We start from the raw sequence: 25,660 nt of genomic DNA, 5'->3' as shown, positions 1-25,660 counted from the left end.
CAGTAGTATGCTCTTTGTACCTTTCGGACACAGCCTCAGTGTATTGCAGAAAATTACGTGCCTAACGCAGGGTTAAAGTAACATGTTCATCGGCATCATTCTTGTTGGTCAATGGGAAGGCCTTAGAAAACATACTCAAATTGCCCAATGTTACTTTTTTCCATCCGATGTTTATTTATTACTAATAAAATAAATATAGACTGCACATTGCTCTTATTTGCTAATCATGAATTGGTGCAGTGAAATTTCCCACAAAGGTCAGTTTTCATGTGAAATTTTTGCAGATTGCCTATCTGTGTGGTGTGTTCCGCTACACTTCACCCTTACCGGGCCGCTTCTGGCAGGAAAAACCCAAATAAACAACTAAATAGGCTCGTTAGTCTTGGGTTCCCATCCCGTTCCTCACCCGAGCGCTCGGAACCAAAGAATCAATCACAGGCAAGAACTTACTGAAATTAATGTTGCAGGGTGATTGCTGAAAACTCACAGAAATGGGCTTTATACATTTATTTACAATTTAACAAAACAAGGCTCGGATTCTTCCAATAATTCTCTAAGTTACATTATTTACATTCCTCTAACGTAAGCCCCACGGCAGAACTGCCAAGTGGAAAGCTGAGCATCGGCAGAACTGCCTCGGGATGCTTTTTCTCAAGGGAGGCCACTGGAGCCCGAAGATTGCTCTCCCTTCTGCTATCCAGTTCAAAAACACACTCCCCCTGTCCTCTGACACAGCCCATATTTATACTTCCTCCCGCGAGGGCTGAAAGTTCAAACCTTATTGGCTCTTATAAGCTACACAGAACCATGGAAGAAACCCAAGCATACAAATTCATACACAATCACAAAAAAGAACAAAAAACAAATACTGTTTGTAACAGTATTATACTCCCCTCACCGAAAAAAAAAAAGCTTACCCAGGTAAGTCTGTGTGTCCAATGTCCTGGTGAGGTTTGCCTGAAATAAAAAAAAACACTAACACCGTCCACTTCACTACACTTCACTGACTTTACACTTCCCGGAATAAGTCTGTCCTAATGTTCCTCACTGCATCCTGTGATCTCTGGAACCGGTGACATCCTAATTCATCGTCGTAAAGTCCAATTCCAGGTGTGGGCTGTTTGACATCCATGGTAAGGACGTCCTCTTCCAGGCGGCTTCCTTCTTGTGAGGTTCTGGGATCGAACCTCTCTCCATCCACTCCTAGGGTAGGAGTACTGTCCAGCACGTGAATTCGCGCCACTATTCTGCTTAATTACTACAGAAAGTTCAACACTCGCGAGTAAATATGCCTCAAAATAAAAAGAAACTTTTAACTAATGGAGATTTCTATTAGAACTGTCCCTTTAAAGAAACTATTTTGTAAGGGATCGGCAAAGGAGAAAGACTGGTTTGTTATGGTCTACCCAGCTGAAGCTCCATGGGGTGTCTCTGGGTCAGCTGACCGTTCTTCCCGGCGCCTTTAGTTTCCACCAGAAACCGTACGTCACGCTTCGGGCATCTTTTCACCTGGTTGTTCACTGCTAATGCGATCGAATCCAAGTTTTCTGACCACTTGCTGTGCTCCGTGCAAAACTTGGCTATCGCTCTCTTTACTGTCATAAGTGCTGCTTCTGCAAGATCTGCTTGTGGGCGGTATGGAGTAATGTAAACGGGTTTGCAGTTGATGGTTTTCAGTACTTGACGAAAAAGAGGGCTACGAAACACCCTTTGATTATCACTGGTAAATATCGATGGGAAGCCGTAAAGGTGACAATATTTCAATAAAGCATTGGAAATGGTCCTAGCCGTCACTGTTGTCAAAGGTGCCAAAAATATGTGTCTTCTAAAAGAATCTTCAATGAGAAATACGTAGCGATAACGCCCCTTAGAACTGGTCGGAAATGGTCCAATCAAATCTCCGTACAATTTCACTCCTGGGCGTGGCTGATTGCGACTTCTCATGAATCCCATCTTTTTACAAGAATCTGGATTGTATCTCAAACAGGTGAGGCATGATCTGCAGTAATCTCTAACATCAGAGTAAACATTTTTCCACGTAAACTGTTCCAAAATCTTGAACAGTGTCTTAGCTGCCCCTGGATGTGCGGCGTGAACTTCGTCATGGGATATTCGCATCACTTCCGGTTTCAAGGAATCCGGTGTCCAAATCTTTTGCTGCTGTCCAAACACTGGAAACATCCCCTTCCCTTCTTCTATGTTTCTGTAGAGAATCCCATCTTCATCCAGGTAATAAGTGCTCAGATGAAAATCGAAAACTTTCCTGTTCAATTTCTCTTCCAATTGAACTTCCTCTCCCTTAAGGCACGCAATTAATAAAGACAAATATGGGTCCTTGTGTTGCTCTCTTGCCCATAATCACTTATCTTCCAAGTTTGTATTGCCGGTTGTTATTTCGTTTACTTCCAACTTCTTTGCATTAGGTTCTATTGCTGATTAAGTGCAACTGTTGATTTCGCCACGAGGCTCAGGTGTTACATCACCAAGTAGTTCAACAGAAGCAGTGTCAGGGTTGTCTCTCAAAAGACGTTTAAAGAAAACAGAGCAATACAATTCTTCATCTTTGCTATTCCATCCATCATCATCCGAAGTAGCAAGTGACATTACATCCTCCTTATTGTCCACTAAGGTTACTTTCTCTTGTTCCGTTTCCCACGCTGCCGAAGTACCGGGACTCGAACCAGAGTCCTCTCTTCCCAGACAAGTAGGCTTCTTTGTCTTCCTTTTTTTCTTGGAACTTACTGAATTTCTCATTCGCATCCTTCAGGTCGCTAATCGGAATATGATCCTCTTTTTCTTTCCTCGCCGATAACCTTTTCTTTTTCCTGACTTTTTCGGTTCTGGGGGTTTGCAACACTTCTTCGTCGCGGTTCTCTTCTACGTGAATGACGGTGGAAGACAGGAGGTTACCAGTTTTCTTCTCTTTCTTCCCAATTGTGTCAAAAGGAATAATATCGTCCCTTTCATTCAGAAAAGCCCAACCGTTCAACGCGGGTGCAATTAAAATCTTTGCCCTGGCCATAAAACTTTTACCGGCGATCAGGTCATTCTTGGGATTCTCCAAAACAAAGAATTTCTCTCGGACCCGTTGACCATAGAAAGTTACATTAAAAAAGACGTGTCCCACAGTTGTTGTTTTCCCTTCAGCTAACTGTACATTCAGCTTGCTATGACGTAATTTCGCCCCCTTTCCTTCCAATTTCCGAAATAAAGACAAACTCATGCAGGATATATTAGCGCCGGTATCCATATACATAGGGATCTGAATTCCATTTATTTCTCCAAAAACTAAAGGTTCCTGAATTTTACTATTTGACATCTTTATTGTCGAACTACAGGCGCGTCTCACTGTCACGCCCTGTCCATGACGTTCTCTTGACTCGGAAACATTATCTTTCCTTGCAGCTTTGTGGAAACTTGCCACATGTGCAGTTGATTGACAAACGTAACACTTGCGTTCTTTGCCAGACATTCTTGGGTGGTCAGTCGCTTTTGTCTCCCTCGAAACAGCAGGGGGTTCCTTCCCTAACCTAGAATATCTCCCAGGGTCGAGAATACGTAATAGACCCTCTCCCGCTGCGCTACTCGCCCCTCTAACGGCCACCAGTCCCTCGGACTGACGAGGTGTGGCACCTCTCAAGGCAAAGTTAATGATTTCCTGTTCTGTCTCATACTGAGGAAATGTAGCGTTTTCCAACATCTCTCCCTGCAGATTCAAAGCATACTCGTGAAGCTCTTTCATGCTGTTGAAATTCTCACATCTTAATCTCTCACGATACACAGGGTTACATTTACGCCGAATAAAATTAACCTTCTCTTCGACTGTAGCGGTGGATTTTGCCCTCTCGAACCATCTATCTATCTTGCGAATATAGACTGCCAATGACTCGCTCTTTAGCTGAAAGCGAGAATCCAAGAATCGCTCTAATTCTCGTTCGTGATCCAACCCATGAAAATTCTTGAGCAACAAATCCCTGAATTGCACATATCCTTCAAACGGGCTTGCAAAATGAAAGAATTCCTTCGCCTATCCTTTCAACGCTAACGGAAGGTGATAAAGCAATAATTCCTCTTCATTTATGCCCAAAAGATCCCTGTATGCATCCAGTTCATCCAAAAAGCTATAAACTTCCATCCCTTTTGTTTCCCCATTAAAAGTCGGTAACTGTACTCTAATGTCGTCTGGAAGAATCCTCGGCCTGTTTGTTACTGTAGCATTGTTTTTTGTACCCATTGTTCGCGTCGAACTCGTTTCCCCGATAGCGGACGACAACGTAGATTGAGCCCTTGTCAGCATTTCGACCCTTTTACAGCAACCGTTATTCAGTTTCCCTTTCTTTGCCTGTGTCCTTTCACACAAAAAAATCCAAGGACGAGACCCCAATAATTCTCTGTTCCGCTACACTCTACCCATACCGGGCCGCTTCTGGCAGGAAAAACCCAAATAAACAACTAAATAGGCTCGTTAGTCTTGGGTTCCCATCCCGTTCCTCACCAGAGCGCTCGGAACCAAAGAATCAATCACAGGCAAGAACTTACTGAAATTAATGTTGCAGGGTGATTGCTGAAAACTCACAGAAATGGGCTTTATACATTTATTTACAATTTAACAAAACAAGGCTCGGATTCTTCCAATAATTCTCTAAGTTACATTATTTACATTCCTCTAACGTGAGCCCCACGGCAGAACTGCCAAGTGGAAAGCTGAGCATCGGCAGAACTGCCTCGGGATGCTTTTTCTCAAGGGAGGCCACTGGAGCCCGAAGATTGCTCTCCCTTCTGCTATCCAGTTCAAAAACACACTCCCCCTGTCCTCTGACACAGCCCATATTTATACTTCCTCCCGCGTCGCATGGGGGGAGGGCTGAAAGTTCAAACCTTATTGGCTCTTATAAGCTACACAGAACCATGGAAGAAACCCAAGCATACAAATTCATACACAATCACAAAAAAGAACAAAAAACAAATACTGTTTGTAATAGGTGAAACTTTGTGAATGGTCCACCATGGGAAACACTGCAATAGGTAAAACTACTTCAGAGACTAGCCCCATTCTTAACCATATATACAGGGCAATGTGAAAAGAACGTTAAACCTCAAAATGATTCAAGTCTCTAAATGTGACAAAATGTGCGCCAAGTGACAAGAGATGGACTTACGTGCCAAGTGAAGCCCACATTTACAATGACAAAGATGGACTTAAAATAGTTTTGCCAGAATATTCTGAAAAAATAGAAAATAACCTTGAAATTTGTGATTTTTTTCCTGCAAGAATCTGAAATTATACTTCCAATTTTTTTACTGTCCTAGAGGAACCACGGGTGTGTATGATTGCACAAATTAAAGATATTTCCTTTTCTTAAATAGAGCATCAGGACTACATGCACCTTTCATAACTTTTCTTTGATTCTAACATTATTTTCTGGAGTGTAGGGAATGAAGGGGGGGGGGGGGGGAGTGCATTCTACAGATTAATCAGGCTCTGGTATCTGGAATCACAGCCAATAAGTCTTCTGTTGGACTTCTGTTGTGTCCTGTCCATGTGCATGCGTAATTGACCTTTCATCAATTTCATCTTATCATCTTATCATCCTCATCATTGCAGTTAGCCAAAAGTGGCAGAAAAGCGACATAAAATAACCAAATTTTCTATAATTATTTGGAAGCGGGGAAATACTGATAACAAAGAAATTCTGAAATACCTTTAATTTAGTTAAAATCAGGTTTTTGGTTAGAATTTTAATAACATTTTGTTTAAAATTCTATTTATAGAGTGGTGGTTTTAAAGTTGAAGCCTCAAGAAAGTCTCGCAGATTTGCCACAAGCTGAGGATATTCCAATATTTTCATATGAAGAAGTTCATTTTAACAAGAGTGGAGGAGCTTATATTGCAGAAATGTTTGAAAGGTAAGCTAATTTTGAATTTCGTTGCTTTGGGATTGATCTAGAAATTAATTGTTTAAACTTTTACGTGATATTATATTGTTGTTAGTTCAGTCTTTATCAAAATAATTAAAATTAATCTTTTGAAACTAATAGGGATGGGACAGATTAATCAGTACTCTTATCGATATCAGCCGATATAGGCATACTGATAATTTCGCCGATCTGATATATATATATAAAAATCTTGCAGTTTAGTCCAATATCGTGTCATTTTGTTTAAATTTTTATGGACATAAATATATAATCTCCATTCTGTACTTTTTAAAAGTAAATATCTAAATATACAGCACAAAAGCTTGGTTCATTTGGTGACATACATTTCTTAACCGCTTGCCTTATTATCCAGAGTAAACTCGGGCAGGCACTAGGTGCACTTTTTATATTATCCCGTACAAATGAGGGCTCAAACATCGGCTCCCGGTTGTTACAAAAGTTATTTTGGTAATGTTGGAAGAGAGTCCCACCGATTGCTAACTCCAACCTTTCTACTAGTTGCACGGCCAACAGCAGCACCAGGAGCAGTGATTATTTGGCACACGTACAGGATTCACTTCAGATTTCTCTTAAAGACCATCACAGTAATAGCTACAATGCTGAGACTGTATTTTATGTAGCTTGTGTAGTGTCATATTATTAAAAGTTAAAGTTTTTACAATTTTAAGTCCATATTTAACTCCATATTTTGGTGAAACTAACTAAATATGTATGTGTACGTATTGACATATTTACCATATTTTTACTACGTATAAATCTCTTCCCTGTTTATCAGTATAGACCATAATTTCATGTCTGTTCCTCCCTAGAAACTAAGATCTCAGCATCTATAGCATATTTTTGTGCATTTTTAATTATGTATATATGTATATTTTGCAGTGATTACCTCAACCATGAAGTTATATTGGGCGATGGGAAAACAGCGAATGTTGACAAAACCCAGTGTGAAATGTGTCTTGCATTAAAACCAACACATCCTCCTCCAACGCATCCTCCATCAACAACTTCAGCTCCGGAAGAATTGTCCACTACACTGCCACCACCTTTGCCCAGCCCTCAACCCTTGGTAAATCGTGTTCGAAGGTCAGCCTCGGGACTGTATATGGCTGAAGTAAAGGATGGTCAACTTGATGCTGGCAGTAACTATACTGGTTTTGTGGAAGTAATAGGTTAGTGTGTTTTGAGTTCTATGTGAAAAGTAATCCTGATAATGATTCATTTTATTTTCATTATGAAGGTATGTTGTTCAAACATTCTTGTCCAACTTTGATTGAATACCTACATGTGAATGCAGATAATGTTGGAAGAGTTTCTATTTGAGGGCCGGTGACTGATGAGCATAGTTAACATTATATGTTTAAGAGAACCTTCAGAAGTAAGTCTCGCAGGAAAAGTTAGTAACTTGTTTACATGTATTTATTATATGTTTAGTTATATGAGGACCAGAGTGCCTATCAAAACACTAGCTTATTTTAGCCATAATAATTTTAACTGGTCCTTTTCTCTGTCCAAACAAGTCAATAGTTGACACAAATGGCAGAACACTATTGGCTATTTTACTAGGCTAACAAGGCTTTGAACCCACAGCCAGTAAAATCTTCGGAGGGAATTTGTTTCATGGTGAATAAAACATCAAAATTTCAGTAAGAAAACTGGGTACATCTCTGGATCAAAAGCAGTGTATAAAATAGCATTTCGGCATTAAAATGGTGAATACAATCCTAAACACAAAATACAAATTTCTGTCTTAATAGCACATTTATGTAGTTATCAGAATATTAAGTCTATTCCTGTGTAAATGAGTGCATTTTTGCTTCTCATATTTTTACAACAGAATTAATCAATTTTCTGTGATTTTGCTTAACTCTCAGGATAATTCAGACCTCGGAAAGTGTTGTGTTGGTAAACAAGCTTCAAATTCCGTGTTTCAGAGTTTATTTCGCATCATTCCATGACAAAACATGGTTGAAAAATGTAGGTCACATTTTCAAAAATATGAAAAATGAACATTGCAACATGTTCTTTAACATTTCGCGTTTCCATCAAGAAACAAAATATGCATGTCTCTTCTTATCAGCATTCATCTCCATTGGCTCGAATAGCCAAAAGTGGCAGGAAAGCAATGTAAAATAAACTAAACCAACAACAAATGAGTGAACAATATGCCATAAATTAGCAGAACTGCAAAGACCCAAGTTTCTATCCATTGTCCATGTTACCACAGCCAGTGTATTGGAAAGCTAAAAACTTACCTTCCATGATGTTCTGTTTTCTGTGGAGTAATGACATATCTGCAGTTCCAAAGAGTACTTCTTCAGGTCTCCTGTTCATGGCAATGCATATGCATAAAAAATGATACCACACAAAGCCTGGACCTCCCCCCGAAATTTTGCAAGAATAATTAGAAATTATCAATGTACTGAAGATATTCTGAAAAGATTTGATGACATGTACAGAGCTGAGCTTAAGACAATCGTGCTTTCAATTTTAGGCTGAAATTTCAGTTTGGATATGAAAAAAATATTGCTGAGTCAGTGGTGATGTATCGGTATCAGCTGATACCAGTGGTATGAGTATCAGAATGTATCGGCTGGAATTTATTTACCAATATCAGCTGATACTTTTTCTGGCATTTTAGTCTCACTGAGTCCACAAAAATGCCGCATGACACTTTTCCAGGTCTAATTATCCTAGAAATTATGCAAAATTCAAAGTTCCTTTCAATTTTGCACCACTTTTGTGTGAGAAAACTGGAATTTCTTATTATACAAGGGCTGTTAAAAAAGAAACAGACCTTTTACAAAATTGAGAAAATGGTAATATTCACCAGCTATTTGGACCTGTCTCCTTCAAAGTACTCCCCTCTACTGTGCATACACAACTCCCAGCATTTCTCCCAGTCCTTAAATGCGTGCTCAAAATCCAGTGTTTGAAAGGCCTGTAGGTCCCATAGCGAATTCTCCTTGATCTCTTCTATTGTCTGGAATCTGTGACCTTTTTGGGGATTGATTTTCGATATCAGCTTGGGAAAGAGAAAGAAGTCTGTTAGTGCCAAATCAGGGGAGTAGGCTGGTTGAGGGGCAACATGTGTCCGGAACTTTGTCAAAAACTCCTGGACAGCGAATGAGGAATGAGCACATGCATTATCATGATGAGCCCTTGTTCTGCCACATCTGCAGCCTATTTCACTGCACCTTTTCTTGTAATAGTTGCATGACATTAACGTAGAATGCTGCATTCATTGTGGCACCATGTGGCACAAACTCTGAATGGATGATCTCCTGCCAGTCGAAGAAAATCAAAATCACTGGAATGTTCATCCAGATTTTTCATCGTCCTCAATGGAGGTTCGACCCAATCTGAAATATCTGTATCATTCGTAACACTGTGCGACTGAAACATTCCTCACCATAGGCTTAATGTACCATATTGTATGTCTCTTTGAAAGTTTTCTGCAATTTCACACATACTCGCTGCTCTTCCATTTCCTTCATGGTTGGGTAACTGAAAATTGCTGAGGGCACTCAATGTAATCACTGCTGTTAACAACAGCTTTGAAAATTGGCTAAGTTAATAACTAAGGACACCGCTAGGCACCACCACTGTCTGTTCTCTTCAGTGAATTTATGTACAAACTTTACAAAAAGAGTTTGGTTTCTTTTTGTATTTTGATATTCTGATGTAATTCTTGAAATGTTTAAAGCAAAACTATGGAGTAGAATACTTACACAGTAATAGTAATAAATATTTTGAACATCTTTTGATTATTAAAATTTTCAAACATCAGTGTCTGTAGGAATCTGGAAGAGTATTTATAATCAATTTCCCATGAATTGTATAACTTACAGGATAATTCAAACTTCAGAAAGTGTCGCATCTGTAAATAAACTCTAAATTTCATGTTTAAGAGTCTATTTTGCATTTTGCAGTTCATTTCGCATCATTTCGAGACAAAACATGGTTGGAAAATGCACCTCACACCTTTCAGAAACATGAAAAATTAACATTAATATTTGTTATTTCAAATTTTGTGTTTTACTGAAAATATAATGGTTCAGAAGTACTATTTTAAGAATATATTAATCACAGTTGATATGCATAGCAACTATTTTCCCTTAAGAATTGTCACTGCTTTTTGGTCCTGGCTATGCCCCCAGTAGAAGGAACATTGCTCTTTTTTTTATCACATTCAGCGCTCAGTTTTGTTAACTGAAAGATCTAGCTAATATGGTTTAGTGCAGATTAAAGTATATTGATTGATTCACCTATCTGCCACCCATCAAAATTGATCACATTGATCTTATCAGTATGTCTGAATTTGCAAGATAAAATTTCTTGGGCTCTAAAAAAACAAAATGTTAGCAAAGCTTGACATAAATCATCTCCACTATTTGTCTGCTTGTCAAGGATAAAAGACTAAATTCATGTGAATGACTGATACATTCATTTTTTTTTGTAAAAATTAATCTAATCTGTAGCATTAAATCTCTGGGCTATGGAGGAAATTCCTGCTCAGATATGAGAGTTTCATTTTGTTTGTTTCTTTTTTTATTATTATTATTAACTTAACCATTTAGAAATTAGAGTCTAGAAATTGGGAAACAACTAGAATGTCTCTTCCTTGTAATAATGTGCATTGTAATAGGATTTGATTAAGATTTACATTTACAATTTGCAGTGTTTGGACCAGACAGAAACTTCCTTCCAGCATACAGTTCTTACTTTATGCCTTTGAAACCAGGACCTCAAGCAATTCAAGAAAGCGACTCATCACAAATTCTTTCCATCGTACTTCAAGTTTTGTGTGCTTTGATTTTTGTGGTGCTGCTGCTGTTCCTTGCCTTGTGCTTGCTTCAGAGATACACAAAGCAGGTGGCAGAAGCGCAGGGTGTGGAGATGACCTTAAGAAATTCATTTAGGTTTGTATCAAGTTATGACTAACATTTTTTTAATTTATCCTGGAGATGGAACAATATATTTTAGGGATGGGACCGATTAATCGGTACTCTATCGGTATTGGCCGATATAGGTGTAGCGGTATATCGGTAAAATTACCGATTACCGATCCGAATATATTGATAAATATCTGATAATTTAGTGCAAAATTCTGCCATTTTGTTGTAATTTTTATGGATAATCGCCATGCTCTAAATTCTAAAAAAGTAAATGTCTAAAGATGCAACTTCTTTTGCACTGCAGTCGCCTTGAAACACACATTTTGTAGGGAGGGCAATGAACCTTTCAGGTTCTTCAAGGACCATTTCTAATTTTATATCGGATCGGTAGAACATCGGTTATCGGTATCAGCAAATTTTGTATCATTACTTTATCGGTATCTGCCAAAATTTCATATCGGCCCATCCCTAATATATTTTAACTGATACTGATAACTGATATTTTATCAATCCAATATTATATGGTAAATGTTCCATGAACACTGTCTATTGTCAATTTTCCTCCTTTATTATTGTATATAATCAGGTGACTGCAGTTGGTATTTCTGTAGTAAAATACGAGGGCAATTCGGAAAATAACCGCCATTTGGTTATCAATAACAGACACTCTTAGATACAGAACTTTTATTATACATAATAGAAAAGTACAACATTACATTACTTTTTGACATAATCACCATTCAAATTGAGGCACTTGTCATAATGTTTTACAAGGTTTGAAATTCTTTGTGCAAAAAAATCTCCCGCCTGGGAATGAAGCCACCCTACCCTCTAACAGCATCGTGAAGCGCATTGTCATTGTTGAAGCGGTGTGACGCAAGCCACTGTTTCATGTGCCTGAAGAGGTGGTAGTCGCTCGGTGCCAAATCTGGGCTATAGGGAGGATGATCAAACTGTTCTCCTTCCTCGGCCTAATGCGAGAGAAAGTCCAAAGCAGAACCCATTCGGTGTTTTTTTGTACTCCTCAGAAAGGAGTTTTGGAACCCAATGAGCACAGAACTTGTAGTATCCCAACTTTTCTGTCACCACCTCATACAAAACAGTCCGAGAAATTTGGGGAAAGAGAACAGTGTGTTCAGATATCATGAACCAACGGACTTCATGGACTATTTTGTCAATTTCCTGCACAAGTTCATTGCTGACTACAGATGGGCACTCACTTCTTGCCCCATCATGCACATCAGTTTGTCCATCTTTAAACATGTGACACCATTCACATACGACACCTTCACTCATCCATCACGTTTGGTCCGTAAACATTACACAGTTTGCTATGAGTCGCAGCTGCCGAAAGTTTTTTTTCGCACACAGAAATCCTATTACTGCATGCACTTCACATTTGGCGGGATTTTCTATTAGAGCATTCATTTTCAATTGTTATAGCGGACGAGTCAACTGCACCACAACCTGCTCCCTCCACTGCTCACTGCCTACTGAATTACTGCGCACAGTGCCACAGGAGTGATGTCGCTATCCCCAGCTATTTCTCGCAAATGCACAAACAAAAGTTTTTTTCAGAATTGCCCTCGTATACTGGATATTCAGAAATGTACTTTATGATACCATGGTACATAAATTAACTTTATTAAATATTATAATAGAAATGGGGCAGATTAATTGGTACTCTATGTGTGTGTGTGCCAATATAGGCATATTGGTAAAACTGTCAGTAATTTTACTAAACCAGTATTGCATAAGTAGCATGTAATTTAATGCAGAAAAATTGGCTTTTTCATTACTTTTAATGGATATAGAGTGTCTAAATACACAGTTTTTTTTCTAAGCCAAAACCTGTTGCAGTCCCTGGTTTCATGCATTAATAAAGATAGAATACAGTGGAACCTCGAATTTGAGTTTCAGGGAACCAAGCTGAAGAAAATTTTGCTGTTACCATCAGGATTGAATGTATATTGCAGGAAAATGTAAAATCGGGGTTCCACTGTATTTGTAATTTTATATTAGATTGAGGTTATTGGTTAATTGGTAAATTTTATATTGGCAAAAAATTAATGTGTGCATATTCAGTGGAACCCCAATTTTACGTTCCCATATTTTACATTTTCCCCACATTGTACATTCAATTTTGATGGTCCCAACGTAGCAAAATGTTATAAAATTTTCTTCGATTTTACATTTTCCCGCATTAATTTTTTTTAGCTTGGTTCCCTGAAAATCGTAAAATCGACATTCCACTGTATATCTCTTGTGTGTGTGTGTGTGTGTATGTACAAATAACAAAATGGCTTCATTCTCTGCACATTTTTAGTAACATTGGTATGGTAAAATTATGAACAATTTTACATGCAATTTACAGAAATTTGTGTTGATATTCATAATGGGTAAAATTCTGGAAAGAAGTCGAAGGCTATTTATTGAAAATTTCTAAGTGTACAATTGAGTGTTCAAATTTGAGATAACATTGGGTTAAGTAGCTGCTCAGTCTCCTGTTGCTCACACATGGTAAACAAAGTCTATTCGGTAGGCATTAATTGGCAAGAAAACCAGAAAATCTAGGTAATACATAAGCCACAATGCAATTGACAAACTTTCACTTGCATATTTCTCAGTTCCATACTTTTGTGGGTGAACAAGTTTTACTCCTGAACTGCTCAATTATCAATAAATTTTTGATAATTGACTAGTATCTGTAATGTTGGATTACACATGATCTTTACTTATTTTATTATCTTTCCAGGCATCTGTGTCGCAGTTTACGTGGACGTCATGTTTTGGTTTCATCAAGTCCACCTGACATGACTCCTGTTTCTAAAGAAGATCTTGTTGCTGCATTTGTTGAAAGACATAGAGATTCAGATTATGGATTTCAGCATGAATTTGAGGTGTGTGTTTATTTTAGTACACTCCTTTTCTTTCTCGAACATCCACACCTTTTGGATAACCACTTCTTGCCTTCTGATCTCTCCCCACTCCTACCCTCTGTGCATGCTCGTATGTGTTGCTTGTCCCTGTTTGCTGTTTCAGACATGTTCCCTGTCAAGTTGAAGTAAAGAAATTGTAATTAATTGGCTGAGCTAATACCAATCTGAAATCCAAGTATCCTCTAAGATATACAGCATCAAAACCCCGATGCATGGCAAAAGAAGATAGCACTGCACCCACACCGGAATGGCAGAAAGTGAAAGGACCAAATCAACTAGCGCCACCACGAGCACAAGCAGAAGAAGAAGGAACCATGCCACCCGCAGCAAGACATTACGCACCTGACGAAGCCACCAGACTGGTGGCGAAATCGATCGCGAAGAAAATTTGCACGGAAAAATTAAAATTATACAAATATTCAAGAAAGTGCTAATTTTAGAGAAAAACTTGACGTGAAATATACTTTTCTACACATAAAAACAATAACAGAATGGTAGAATTTTGCATTAGGCTAGCTATTGAAATATCTGATTCATAAAATTATGTGTATCTGATAAAACAATATGCCTATATCAGCAGACACAAGTCAATCACCCTGGCTCATCCTTAATGTACAGGGTAATTTTAAATGATTCATCGGGTTTTAAAGTGAAATATATCCAAAACTATTAATATAATATGTGTGTGCTAATCATAAAATGAAAGAATGCATCTGAAAGTTTAATTTATCATATTTGTAACCTTTGTGCAAGCTGACAGATGGCAGCACAAACCTAGTTTCCAAAATGGCATCTATGCATCAGAAAGCATTCTTGTGTTTTGGAATATGAGAAGTGTTTTTCCGTTGCTACCATACAGCGTGCATTCTGGATGCACTTTGCAACTGCACCATCAGGTCACCAAAGTTTTCTGCAATGGCATCGGCAGTTTAAGGAAACTGGCTGCCTGTGTAAAGGTAAAAGCACAGGATGTCCAAGCATTTCTGATGAAAGAGTGGAGCGAGTTTTGTGCATAGCCCACAGAAGTCAACATACTGCGCCAGTCGGGAACTTGATATTCTGCAACCAACTGTCTGGAAGATTTTGCGAACCCTATTGCGACTGAAACCGAACCGCATACAGTTATTGCAAATGTTACAACCATATGGCCTCGTCAAACGATATGCATTTTGTAATTCCAAGCAGGATGGTATGGAGGACGATGGTTTTCTTGAGCTTCTGCTGTTTAGTGATGAAGCTGCATTCCATTTGAGTGGCAAGGTTAATCGCCATAATGTTCTTATTTGGGGTACTGAACAATCACATGCTACAGTGCAACATGAACGAGATTCCTCAAAAGTGAATGTGTTTGCTGCAGTGTCCAAATCAAAGGTGTACGGTCCTTTTTTCTTCATAGAGAACGCTGTGGCGGGTATGTCATTCCTCGATGCTGTTGTGGTAGTTTCCACAAGTGAAAGATGATTCCAATAACTTTATATTCCAAATTGATAGGGCACCACCCCATTGCCACACTGACGTGCGCTGCTACCTGAATGAAGAACTCCACGCTGTTGGATTGAGTGATGTGCTGAAGATGACTTAAGAGCTTTTCCCATGGCCTCCTAGATCTCCCGACCTAAGGGTTTGTGATTTTTCCTTTGGGGGCATGTGAAAGACACAGTGCATGTGCCACCACTACCAACAACTTTGGTTGAGCTGCAGGATCGCATTACAGCTGCATTTACGACCATTAGTAGGGATATGCTAGAGTGCATGTGGGGCGAACTAGACCATCACATAGATGTGTGTTGTGTGACGAAAGGAAGCCACATTGAACATTTGTGAAAGTATGTCTGAAACTTGGTCAGTTTCTGTTAATTTTCATGTATCATTCGTTCTTTATTGTGTGTGTTATATATTTTGTAATGCAGCCCTTTCAAACCCCATGAATCATTTATAATTACCCTGTATATATATATATATATAGCTAATGTAAACAGCTAACATATTACTGAAACAAGATGCAATCAATAATCATTTTGACTATTTTGTGACTTTGTTTTTTTAAAAATTGAGAACTGTTTTTAAATGTTGAATTTACTTATGAACTTTTTTTTTCCAGCTTTTGCCTGATAGGTTTCCTGACAGAACAACACGTGCCTCTGAAGCAAGGGAAAATATGTACAAAAATCGATATCCAGATATCAAAGCCTATGACCAGACAAGAGTGAAATTGTCTCAGATTGACAGTGTAGCAGGTTCTGATTACGTAAATGCCAATTTTGTTATTGGCTACAAGGAAAGAAAGAAGTTCATTTGTGCTCAAGGTATTTAATAGGATTTTTCTACAGATGTTCAAATGATGCGTGTGATAAAAATGTGTAGAATACATAAGGTGCGGAGATTCAATTTTTAGTGTAAACAGTAGAAATGCTTAGATTCTATCCATGTTAAGTTTTTAATGTACACAAATATCAATCTACTAGGCTTGTGGTATCATGCCAGTATTTATTGTGTCTCTCCCCCTGATGGCAAGTGGTAATGTTGACACCTTGTAATCAAAGGTTTCCAGGTTTCATACCCGGTGAAGGCATATAGTGGTTCGGATCCAACTTTAAACTGTAGTTGCCTAGTCCCGATTAGCCTATCTGTGCATAAAGTTGACTCAAAAAAAATTATTAAAAAATAGTTGTGATTGTGGTGTATTTACATGGAAACTCAGCCAATGGCATACTAGTAATTTTAAATGAACAAGTGTAAGCGTCGAATAACATGGGTACCTGGGGGAAAACCCAGGGGGTAAAGGCGGTCAGGGGCGTGATGCTGATCACATCACCCCTACTCACGACCGGATCAAGAAAGTGTGGGGCGTTACCCCCACACCCCCTATAAGCCTTCATGGCATGGTGCTAAGCACAGGGGAGCACTTTACCTTTTTACCTTTAAGTGTAAGCATTAGTCTAATGGAGCTTTCAGATTGAAGTGACAAGCAACAAGTGACATGGGACCCTTCAGTCTATGACCAAGCATTCACCAATCGTGTGCAAACAATATGTAGAGCAGTTTGTTGTGTCACCTCGAAAAGCTGTGGACTACATCCATGGCAGAGTGGTTAGCACAATGTGCTATAACACCTTGGGTCACGGGTTTGAATCCTGGCATGGGGATGGGTATTCTTTGTGAGTGTCCCTTCATCAATTTCATCATATCATCACTCGTCATCATTGCAATTAGACAAAAGTGACCTAAAATTCAATCAATCAATCGAAAGGTTGCATTGATTACTGAGGTTCCGCTGCCAAGCAGCATATGTTGTCACTTCAGTCTGAAAGCTCCCCAAAACCAGTTCTTATTGTAAAACTAATTTTATGTCAACAGTACGTGGTACAAAGAGCTGAGGTGGTCCAGTTGTTGGGGTATCTGACTACCATGCGGGAGACCCAGGTTTGATTCCTAGGATGGGTTATTTAAGGTGGGAATTTTTTCAGCAATTCTTTGCATGAAATGCCTATGGGGTTCACCCAGCTTGTAATAAGTAGATACACTGGGGCAACCTTGGGGTGTAAAGGTGGCTGTAGTGTAATGCTGGTCACATCACCTCCACAAATAACTAAGACTGTGAATGTGTGGGGCTCTTCATGGCATTTTGCAACTTGCAAGGGGTGGCTTTATCTTTACTTAATGCATGTTACAAGCATCTCATTGTTTATCATAAAACAGGGTGTGTGTGCGAACAGTTCATTATTGCATGTGTTCCATTCAATTCCAGGACCGATGGATAACACAGTGTGCGACTTCTGGAGAATGGTGTGGGAGCAACACTTGGAAATGATATTGATGCTAACAAATTTGGAAGAGTACAGTAAAACTAAATGTGCAAAATACTGGCCTGATGAAGGGGAGAAGACATATGGTGATATAACTGTTTCACATGTGAAAGAGAAGAGATACTCTGGTAAGATATCTATTGTTAAGAATGTGTTTAGATGCATGTTACTTTCTTGTGTGTGTTTTCATGCTTTTGCTATCTATCTCTAACATATGATGCAAATAGCTGCAGATTTTGGTTTGCTTTGAGCCTTTTTTGGGCACATTGTAAACACCATCCATAAGTGAAGTAGCTGGTTGCACAAGTTTATCTGTTTCTCCTGCTGCCTTAAGTATAACAAGATTCTCTAACCTCTCCCCACCACATTAATAGATCATGAAGCATTGATTTCATCTTATCTTCTGAATCGTGGAAGTTTTTATCTTCATTTGTTACATGTTCTTGTTTGGGGAATAAAAGATGTGGTTGATCATAATTAGACATAAGCGAGTTACTAACTTTTCCCACGAAACTAACTTGTATAAGTTCTATTAATTTGAGTAGCCTCTGCCACCATCCACTTGGGAACTCATTGGTTCATTGCGAGCTGGCTTCCTGTTCCTGTTGTTTCCCTGCATCTTTTTGTGCACTTTGCACATGATCTGAACATTGATCGCATCAAGCCCATCACATTTGGCTCCCGCTACTGCAACAACTTAAATCCAGTGCACGAGGAAGATGAACTGGCTACACTAGCGCTCCTAGCAGCATGGACGGAAACAACAGGGAACTGGAATACAGTCCAGTAGTAAAGCAATGAGTTCCAAAGTGGATGGTAGCAGAGGCCACCAAAATTAATAGAACCTTTACAAGTAAGTTTCATGGAGAAAGTTGGTAACTCTCTTACGTCTAATTATTTTAATTTTGATCTCATCTGTGGTCTGAATATCTGTCAGAACCAAGAAGTCAACATTTACAAAATGTTTGAAGGTGCCTTGGCCATTCACTTGATATGCAGATTTCTGGAGCATTTTGCACAAACCCAGCTTTTTGAAAGCATCTGAAAATTGTTTGTGCTTTCATGGCATTCTTCACCCTGTAACGAATTATAGAATTATACTTTCTCTAGAAGCTTCAATCTGACCGAGGGTCATTCACTTGTTTTCAACAGCTGTCTACTCCTCTGAGGTATTTTAATTATGCAGTCAAGTGTGTACAGACTTCCTGAAACATTGGAGTGACAAGAAATTAAGCAGTAGTGCTAAATAAAAGGTGGATGATCTATTGCACACTGTGAAATTGCATAAAACAATTTTATTTGATATTATCAATGCCTTGAATCTACAACAAACTTAATTATCTATGTTCCCATATACAGTAAATATACTAAGAGCCTGTTATACTAAATACAGAACAACCATAACTTTTATATTTCTCCATGTATCCAGTCTTGATTTTTTGTTACAGGTCCATGAAAAAATATATAAATAAGACTTTACATTTAACCGTTCATTCTAAGACTGTTACAAGTAAATCTTTGTAGGGATGGGACCGATTAATCGGTACTCTATCTGTATCGGACGTTATAGGCATATCGGTGTATCAGTAAAATTACCGATTATTTTACCAATCCAATATATCGATAAATATCTTATAATTTAGTGCAAAATTCTGCCATTTTGTTGTAATTTTTATGGATAATCTCGATACCCTTCTTTCTAAAAAGTAATTGTCTAAATATTCAACTTCATTTGCTCTGCAGTCACCTTAAAACACATATTTATTAAGGAGATCAATGAACATTTCAGGTTCTTCATGGACCATTTCTAATTTTATATCGGATCGGTAGAATATCGATTATCGATATCGGTAAATTTTATATCGGTACTTTATCAATATTGGCCCATCCCTAATTTATAGTATGCTAACTGATGGATTGAACTCTTGTTAACATTATTCACATCTGAAAATAACAGCTCTTCATTGCACAGGAAAACAATATATTTTTAAAGAAATTCATTACATATAGTGATAATGTTTAGTTAACAGTAAAATTCTGTGTTAACTGATCAACCATGGAACTTCAACACAAATAGCATGTGCCACTTGTTGCACAGATGAGTATTTGAAAGAAAAAAGATTGGTATACAATAATGTGAGGCACATAAAAAATTTCAATTTTCAACCAATCTGTTCATCTTTATTTTTATTTTGCATATGTATGTATAAGGATGACCAAAAAGTAACTTCTCAAATCTATACATGTGTTTGTTTATTATTTACTAATTTATTTTAGATTTTCTGACATTGTTTCCACAAAACACAGCATATAATTCGTAACGACCCTTGCAATGAAAAGTGCATCCTGTTCAAAGAGAAATAACATTTTAAATCAACATGGATTGAGACTTCTAATAGCACAATAATTATTAAGTTGTACATGTTTTCTAAAATGCGATATGCTCAATTTTGAAATTTTTCTCTCCAAAACATTTTATGATCTTTTTTTACACAATGCGGGAATGTGAGTGGCATGTTGTCGAAGAGTGGACTTTTGTTGTGATTACCTCCGCTAAGATTATTGATACATTGCTTCTTTTTAGAAGCATTTCACATTTTTATTTTTTTCCCCAAATAAGTATTTAAATATTGTTAAAGTGACTTTGCATAAGAACATTACAGTAGTACATATTGTATATTTTTATTTATTTCAGTTTTTAAAGACCAACTGAATATTCTTTTTTTTCCCCCACTATTGGGAGGAAATATCGGAAAAATACACTTCTGTTGAGAAGACATCTGTTCAGCACAAAAATAAAACCGGCTTTAGTTCTATGACAATTAGTTCTCCTTTTTAATTTTTTTATATATTTTTTTTTATTTATACATAGTGACACATTTGAAAATTGTGTGCCTGGAAAGCCCAGTCAACAAGAAGGCTGAGGTTCAGTCTGCTAAATGTTAAGGGAATTCTTGAATAACATATTTGAGATTATGGTTTCATCAAATTCTGTGTTCTGCAGATTGTCAGGCTTGGATGTTTTTCATTAGATTCCAGTCTTTTCATTATTGCTTGCCATAGAATTTTCATTTCATACAGCAGGTTGGAAGGGATAACCCTTTCTGAAGACACCCAAACGTCAATCTCACCCACGTAGTACACCTTGGACTGCATTTGCAGATAACGAGTCTCTGGCGTCCGACTCATGTCCAGTATAATCCTCCATGGGACTTGCATTGTGTTGTCTCTATTGTTTGTGATTGTCCTTTCATTCATTTCATCGTATCACCAGTGGTATAAGGGGTGCTCCTTCCACGTAGTGCACCCAATAGTCAACCTCACTTCCACATAGTATACCCTGGACTGCAGACTAACAAGGCTTTGGTGACTGGCCCCATGGCCAGTATAATTTTGTGTCATCCTGTGTTTTGTCCTTATTTGTGCTGAGCACCCTTTTTAACCTCAGCTTTTAACCAAGGTAAGGAAATTTTAGTTTTCAGACATGCTTTTATTTTTGTTATGATAACGGGCTGGACCCCGTATAGTGTGACAGGTACAAAATAGCATCAGTGCTGACGCACCCAAAAGTTTTTAATTCAAATTCAAATTCATCTTATCACCAATCCTCATCTTCGTGATTAGCCAAAAATGACAGAAAATGGGATGGAAAACGGATGCAAGATGTATCTGGAAAAGAAAAGGAAAATCGCCTGCCTGTGATAGTATCAGGACCAAACATTGATGATCAATTACTGGCAGAAGAGCAAAATCGGTGTCTTCTTCAAGTGGTTCAGGAACGTCAAAAGAAGTATCAAGATTGTAATAAAAGTATCCTTGAGTGGGGTCTTACGTGTTTTATATACTTGATTTCTCTTTCATATTTTTGCAGTAATAAATATAAATATTTTGTTTTTATAGATATAAAAAATATATAAAGTAACTATATTATTAACCACGTATCCTTCCCCATTTTCGTAAATTATGAAATTTCAATGTGACTGCACGACCTCTAAATATAAACCTATTTTACTGAAATTTTACACAAATTATCTTGACATATATTGACATGAAATGGGGGTGGGAGATGAACAAAAATACAGAGTTAATTTTTTCCCATATATTTTTGAAGTACCCTAGTGTATAATCAGACCTTAATTATATGGTTTTATATTTTATGCTGTGAACCCCTGCTTATCTAAATGGTTAGAGCTGTCATCTATTGGTATGATCAGTCCCAGGTTCAGTCCATAGTGGGAGCTGCTTGAAACAGTAGTGGCAGACTCCACTTTCGAAAGCCAGAAGACTCAAAGATGGGACTCGGATGTGCTGACGGAGCATCACTTACTGAAAATCTACCTGGCCTTGACCCTGAAAGGGCTGTTGCACTACAGCATTTAGTAGTACTTTATGTTTGTAAGTTTAAGAATTCTCCCCATATGAGGAAGAGGGTGGAATAAAGAGAGAGAAGGAGAGAAAATTTCATTCTGAAGGCACTCAAAAGTCAACCTCCATTCTACGTAGTAGTAGGGCTGTGTTGTCCTGTGTTTGTTGAGTGCCCCTTTACAGCCTCAGCTTTTACTAGGTAAGGATATTTTAGTCCTCAGAGAGAGTATAATTTTAGCTCATGTTAAGTAACGAATAAAATAATTAGTTTTAAATATTGAATCAGGAAGTTTTTAACAGAAATATTTTATTTTCTTGTTAAAGGTATTTCCTCAATTATGTTTTAGTTAAGCACTGAAGTGCCCATAATATCAGGTTCAGGTTCTGGCTAAACACACTGTTAAATATTTTAATCCTGATTCTACATTTTATATCATCTGCATTGTGAATTTTTCTCTTGCATTCCTTGAAAAATGTATGAATTTTGAAGTGTAATTCATGTGTGTCTCAATTAGGTTTTGATGGAAATCACATCCAAACTAAACTGTTCGATTTTAATTTTTTTTTATAGACTACATCATCAGAGAACTTAAAATGTCGAGATCACATGGAGATAAAGAGAAGGAAGACAGAAGCATTATCCAATATCACTACCTGGTATGGAAAGATTTTATGGCTCCAGAACACCCCTCGGGAATATTGAAGTTCATTAAAAGGGTGAATGAAGCATATTCACTAGAAAAAGGTCCTATTCTTGTTCATTGCAGGTAAAAAAAAATCTTTGATATTGTAATAGCTTGTTCAATTTAAAGTTTTCAAAGAATCCATTGGTATTGAGTAATTAGATTCTTGATGATTATTAACTCTGAAGATATTTTAATTATATAGTTCACATGTGTAGTATGTATCGTGAAACTAAAATGCAGCACACAGCACGAGTGAAGAAACTAAATAGTTTTTTCTCACCAAAACTTAGTGTGCAATTTTCTATCGATTGATTTAATTCTTTGGCACAGTGTGCTGTCTGAAAATCTTGAGATACTTTTATTGTTGCTGAAACATAATTTGAGTGATTGGAAATCCTTGTTTTATGCTTAGTGTGCAACTATGTTAGGAGACAATTGTTGTACCCCAGGGGTGTAAAGGATGCTCCTTCCACATAGTACACCCTGGACTTCAGACTAACGCGGCTCTGGCACCTGACCCCATGGCCAGTATAATTCTGTGTGTCGTCCTGTGTTTTGTCGTTATGTGTGCTGAGTGCCTCTTAACAGCCTCAGCCTTTAACCAGTCAGAAAATTTTATTATTTTAATATTTTAGTTACAACACAACATGACAGTTATGTTCTTTTAGTTATGGTAAGGGGCTGGACCCCGTATAAAGTGATGGGTGCAAAATAGCCTATGCTGACTCACCCAAAATTTTAAATTCAAATCGTTGTACCCTAGTTGAGCTAGTACCACTGTCCTAACACTATGTATTTATATAGCTGTGTGAAGATGTTGAGTGCTCTCCAGAGAATGAATCCTGTTGAAAAGGTTTAAGTAAACTCATTTGAGAGTTAACTGCAGAGTAGCCTGCTTGAAATAACTTGTTCACAGTCTGGACTCTGTGTCATACCATCCAGTTTCTTCAACTGTGAGGGCAAAATTTTGAATGTTTTTTTGTGTCGGCAACATTTTAGTAAAGCATCATGCAAAACTAATAAACAGCATCATAAAAACACATTAAATTATATGTGCAAACTTTTGATTTTCGATTTTGTGTGGTGTTTTACTTTAAAAATATATGTACAGTGTGGGATTGAAAAATTTCCAGTAATGGCTCTCAAATAATTCAATATTAGTAGAGGCATGCATATTTAGTTTTGACGAAAACCCAAAATTTGAAATAACACATTGCAATGTTAATTTTTCATGTTTCTGAAAGGTGTGAGGTGCATTTTTCTAACCTGTTTTATCACTAAATAATGCGAAATAGACCCTTAAACATGAAATTTAGAGGTTTTTTTACCAACGCGACACTTTCTGAAGTCTGAATTACCCTGTAAGCTATGCAATTCATGGAAAATTGATTAATTCTGCATTAAATATTTGAAAAGCAAAAGTGGATCCCTTTATACAGGAGTAAACTTTATATTCTGGTAATGACAGAAATGTGCTATTAGAAGATACAGTCAACTCTCGATTCTACGACCCCGGATATAATGACGCCCTCGGAAGTAACGACCCTTTTCCCAGAAACCATGAAAAATTTGGAAAGAAGTTGAAAAATTGAAGGAAATCGGCTGAAAAATAAGTTTTTTGCACTCATTTCATTCGCACTCATTCCCTTCATGAGTGCTCTACCGCTCGCAAGTGGGTCTGATCTAAAATAGACACCCACCATGCGAAGATTGAGTGATATCCAATAGCAATTGACCACTACCCTTCCCTCCACCAAGCGCGCCAATGTTTCCCCACACCCGACTGCCGCTACCCAACACGCTAGGCTTGTTGTGCCATTGTGATTTCGCTTGCTCTGGGATACGCGAGAAGAGAAGATCGAATGTGCTTGGATGTTATTTTAAATCGACCTTGACTTGTTTCCTTGTCCTAAGAGCTGCTGACAACTGAATGGGGGGGGGGGGGGTGACACCACTTTGAGAGATTAGAGATAAGATTGCAGGAATGTTACAAAATACAGATGCGTGGTGCATGGAAGTCTGGACCATCTGTCCCACTCTGACCTACATTTCAGCAGTCCCCGTGAGTGAGCAACTCTTGGCCTTGTAGCCGACAACTTCCGGTAGCCGCTTTCATTCAAAATGCGTTCTTTGTTCCCTGTAACACTTCATAAAAAAGCAAAACTGTTAGAGATAATCAAAGCCACATAGGCCAACTAAAGATCGTCATCCGCTTAATGATTTGTCATCCAAACTTCGATCTTATGTGCATCATAACTCCCGTTTCCCACTTCATACGCTTTCTTAACTGTGCCGATGTCGTAATATTTGCCAAAAAAAGTGTTCCGTTGGCTGAGTGACTTCTCTCTCTTTTCCCTCTCAGCAAACTTGGAGGGGGAGAAGGGGGGGGGCAGCGATGATGATTGTTTCAGCCACGATTTTCTTGCTTGTGTGTGCACACAGAGTGGAATTGGACAGATCTTCCTTTCCTTTGACATCTAAAATAGAGCAACCAGTTCTGGATACATTCTTGAAAATGAACAAAAACATAGGACAATTAAAAGAAAAATAAAAGAAAACTTCCCCTTCCCAGCTCATTCTCCACAATTGGTGTGCACGGCAATGTCAGAGAGGCCATGTAATAATTGCAGAAAGAGGCCATGTGATAATTGCAGAATTCAGGCCCTATTTTTTCTTTAATGCTATTTACTGCATAGGAAATATTGCTCGTATTATTGTCTGTCGCATAGTAAAACGTAAATCAAGGGTCATGTCTTTATTCTTCACACTGCTGTTAAAAGTTCCATCTTTGCGTTTCCATTTGCGTTATCTTAAAATGCTGAGGATTTTCTCTTTGAACACCTGTTGCTTGAACTTCCAGCCAGTCTCCTTGTTTTTATGCTGCAGTTGGCGCCAGTGTTTGTCTAGCGTCTGCAAAGCTTTCGCTTGCCTATAACAGCAATTACTCATCAGTGCGAAGCAAAAAGTCATTGTTTTGAATCTTGCAAAGCTGTTTTGTGCCAATAACAGCAATTACTCATCAAGCGCGA

The 25,660-nt window shown here is 38.0% G+C and overlaps 1 protein-coding gene across 3 annotated transcripts in view; it reads left to right on the top strand.

The window, feature by feature from the left end:
• Ptp69D (Protein tyrosine phosphatase 69D) overlaps positions 1-25,660 on the top strand; it is a 130,757-nt gene that overhangs the window by 71,544 nt on the left and 33,553 nt on the right. For all 3 annotated transcript variants that reach the window (XM_083117139.1, XM_083117138.1, XM_083117140.1), the window contains 7 exons: positions 5,773-5,907; positions 6,820-7,109; positions 10,619-10,859; positions 13,591-13,735; positions 15,876-16,080; positions 17,523-17,708; positions 22,517-22,712. In XM_083117139.1, the coding sequence (XP_082973265.1) occupies positions 5,773-5,907; positions 6,820-7,109; positions 10,619-10,859; positions 13,591-13,735; positions 15,876-16,080; positions 17,523-17,708; positions 22,517-22,712 (1,398 nt within the window). The remainder of the gene's footprint in view (positions 1-5,772; positions 5,908-6,819; positions 7,110-10,618; positions 10,860-13,590; positions 13,736-15,875; positions 16,081-17,522; positions 17,709-22,516; positions 22,713-25,660) is intronic.

Source organism: Lepisma saccharinum, chromosome 2, assembly GCF_977018435.1.
Source record: "Lepisma saccharinum chromosome 2, izLepSacc3.1, whole genome shotgun sequence".
Classification (NCBI taxonomy): Eukaryota; Metazoa; Arthropoda; class Insecta; order Zygentoma; family Lepismatidae; genus Lepisma; species Lepisma saccharinum.
This window is presented reverse-complemented; position numbering and strand designations above follow the sequence as displayed.